Genomic DNA, 1,834 nt, shown 5'->3' on the forward strand with positions numbered 1-1,834 from the left:
ACACATCACAGATAACTTTTTCAGAAAGCTTCTTTCTAGTGTTTATCTGAGGATATCTCCTTTTTCACCATAGGCATCAATGCAGTCCAAATAACCCTTCTCAGATTCCCCCAAAACAGTACTACCAATCTTCTCCATGAAACGTACAGTATAACCCTGTGAGATGAATTCAAACATCACACAGTTGTTTCTCATAAATCTTCTTTCTAGTTTTTGTCTGAGGATATTTCCTTTTTCACTGTTTCCCTCAATGCACTCGCAAATATTCCTTTGCAGATCCCACGACAATAGTGTTTGCGGCTCGTCCGCCTAATACCGTGCCTGCGCACCGCGTTTCTTCCTCTCTGGGCTCGGACCTAGTTCACGGCGACATGGCCAAACGTACCAAGAAAGTCGGGATCGTCGGTAAATACGGAACCCGCTATGGGGCCTCCCTCCGGAAAATGGTGAAGAAAATTGAAATCAGCCAGCACGCCAAGTACACTTGCTCTTTCTGTGGCAAAACCAAGATGAAGAGACGAGCTGTGGGGATCTGGCACTGTGGTTCCTGCATGAAGACAGTGGCCGGCGGTGCCTGGACATACAATACCACTTCCGCTGTCACGGTAAAGTCCGCCATCAGAAGACTGAAGGAGTTGAAAGACCAGTAGACGCTCTTCTACTCTTTGAGACATCACTGGCCTATAATAAATGGGTTAATTTATGTAAAAAAAAAAAATAGTGTTTGCAAACTGCCCCAGGAAAAGAAAGGTGTAAGAATGTGAATTGAATTCACACATCATGAAGAAGTTTCTCAGAAGGCTTCTTTTTGGTTTTTTTCTTCGGATATTTCCTTTTTCACCGTAAGCTTCAATTCACTCCCAAATATCCTATTGCAAATTCCACAAAAACAGTGTTATCATACTTCTCAATGAAAACAACAGTGTATCTCTGTGAGATGAATTCACACATCCAAAATTGCTTCTCAGAAAGCCTCTGTCTAGATTTTATCTGAAGATATTTACTTCTTGATCATAGGCCTCAGTGCAATCCGGAATGTCCCATCACAGATTTCACGAAAAAAGTGGTAGCACACTTCTCAGTGAAAAGAATGGTGTAACTCTGTGAGGTTAATTCACACATCACAAAGAAGTTTCTCAGAAAGTCTCTTTCTAGATTTTATCTGAGGATATTTCCTTTGTCACCACAGGCTCCAACATGATCGAAAATATTCCTTCTCAGATTCCCAAAAAACAGTGCAATGAAACTGCTCCATGAAAAGAATCGTGTAACTATGTGAGATGAATTCACAAATCACAAAGCAGTTTTTCAGAAAGCATGTATGTACTCTTTGTCTGAGGATATATCCTTTTTCACCGTTAGCCTCAATGTGCTTGTGAAAATCCCTTTGCAGATTTCACGAAAATAGTATTAGCAAACAGCTCCATGAAAATAAAGGTGTAAATCCGTGAGATGAATTCACACATCACAAAGAAGTTTCTCAGAAAGCTTCTTTTTGTTTTTTGTCTGATTATATTTCTTTGGCACCATAGGCTTCAATGTGCTCCTAAATAACTCTTCTCAGGTACCACAAAAACAGTGATGATGGACTTCTCAATCAGCACAAAGTTTAAACACTATGAGATGAATACACACATCACAAAACCTTTCTCGAGAAGCTTCTTTACAGTTTTTATCTGAAGTTATTTCCTTTTTCACTATAGGCCCCTAGGAGCTCCCGAATATCCCATTGCATATTCCATAAAAACAGTGCTACCAAACAGTTCAAAAAAAATAAAGGTGTAACACTGTGTGATGAATTCACCCATCACAAAGTAATTTCACAGAAATCTTC

The 1,834-nt window shown here is 39.8% G+C and overlaps 1 protein-coding gene across 1 annotated transcript; it reads left to right on the forward strand.

Annotated features, from left to right (window-relative positions):
* Positions 1-309: 309 nt before the first annotated feature.
* LOC105523260 (putative 60S ribosomal protein L37a) lies at positions 310-718 on the forward strand. The gene has a single exon (XM_011958051.1). The coding sequence runs from the start codon at positions 372-374 to the stop codon at positions 648-650; it is 279 nt and encodes a 92-aa protein (XP_011813441.1). The 5' UTR covers positions 310-371; the 3' UTR covers positions 651-718.
* The last annotated feature ends 1,116 nt before the right edge of the window (positions 719-1,834 follow it).

The sequence above is a fragment of the Colobus angolensis genome, unplaced genomic scaffold, assembly GCF_000951035.1.
Source record: "Colobus angolensis palliatus isolate OR3802 unplaced genomic scaffold, Cang.pa_1.0 Scaffold458, whole genome shotgun sequence".
In the NCBI taxonomy this organism is placed as follows: domain Eukaryota; kingdom Metazoa; phylum Chordata; class Mammalia; order Primates; family Cercopithecidae; genus Colobus; species Colobus angolensis.

Bases quoted from the DNA above. Each gene is read 5' to 3' on its own strand.
- LOC105523260 (XM_011958051.1), top strand. From the start codon at position 372: ATGGCCAAACGTACCAAGAAAGTCGGGATCGTCGGTAAATACGGAACC.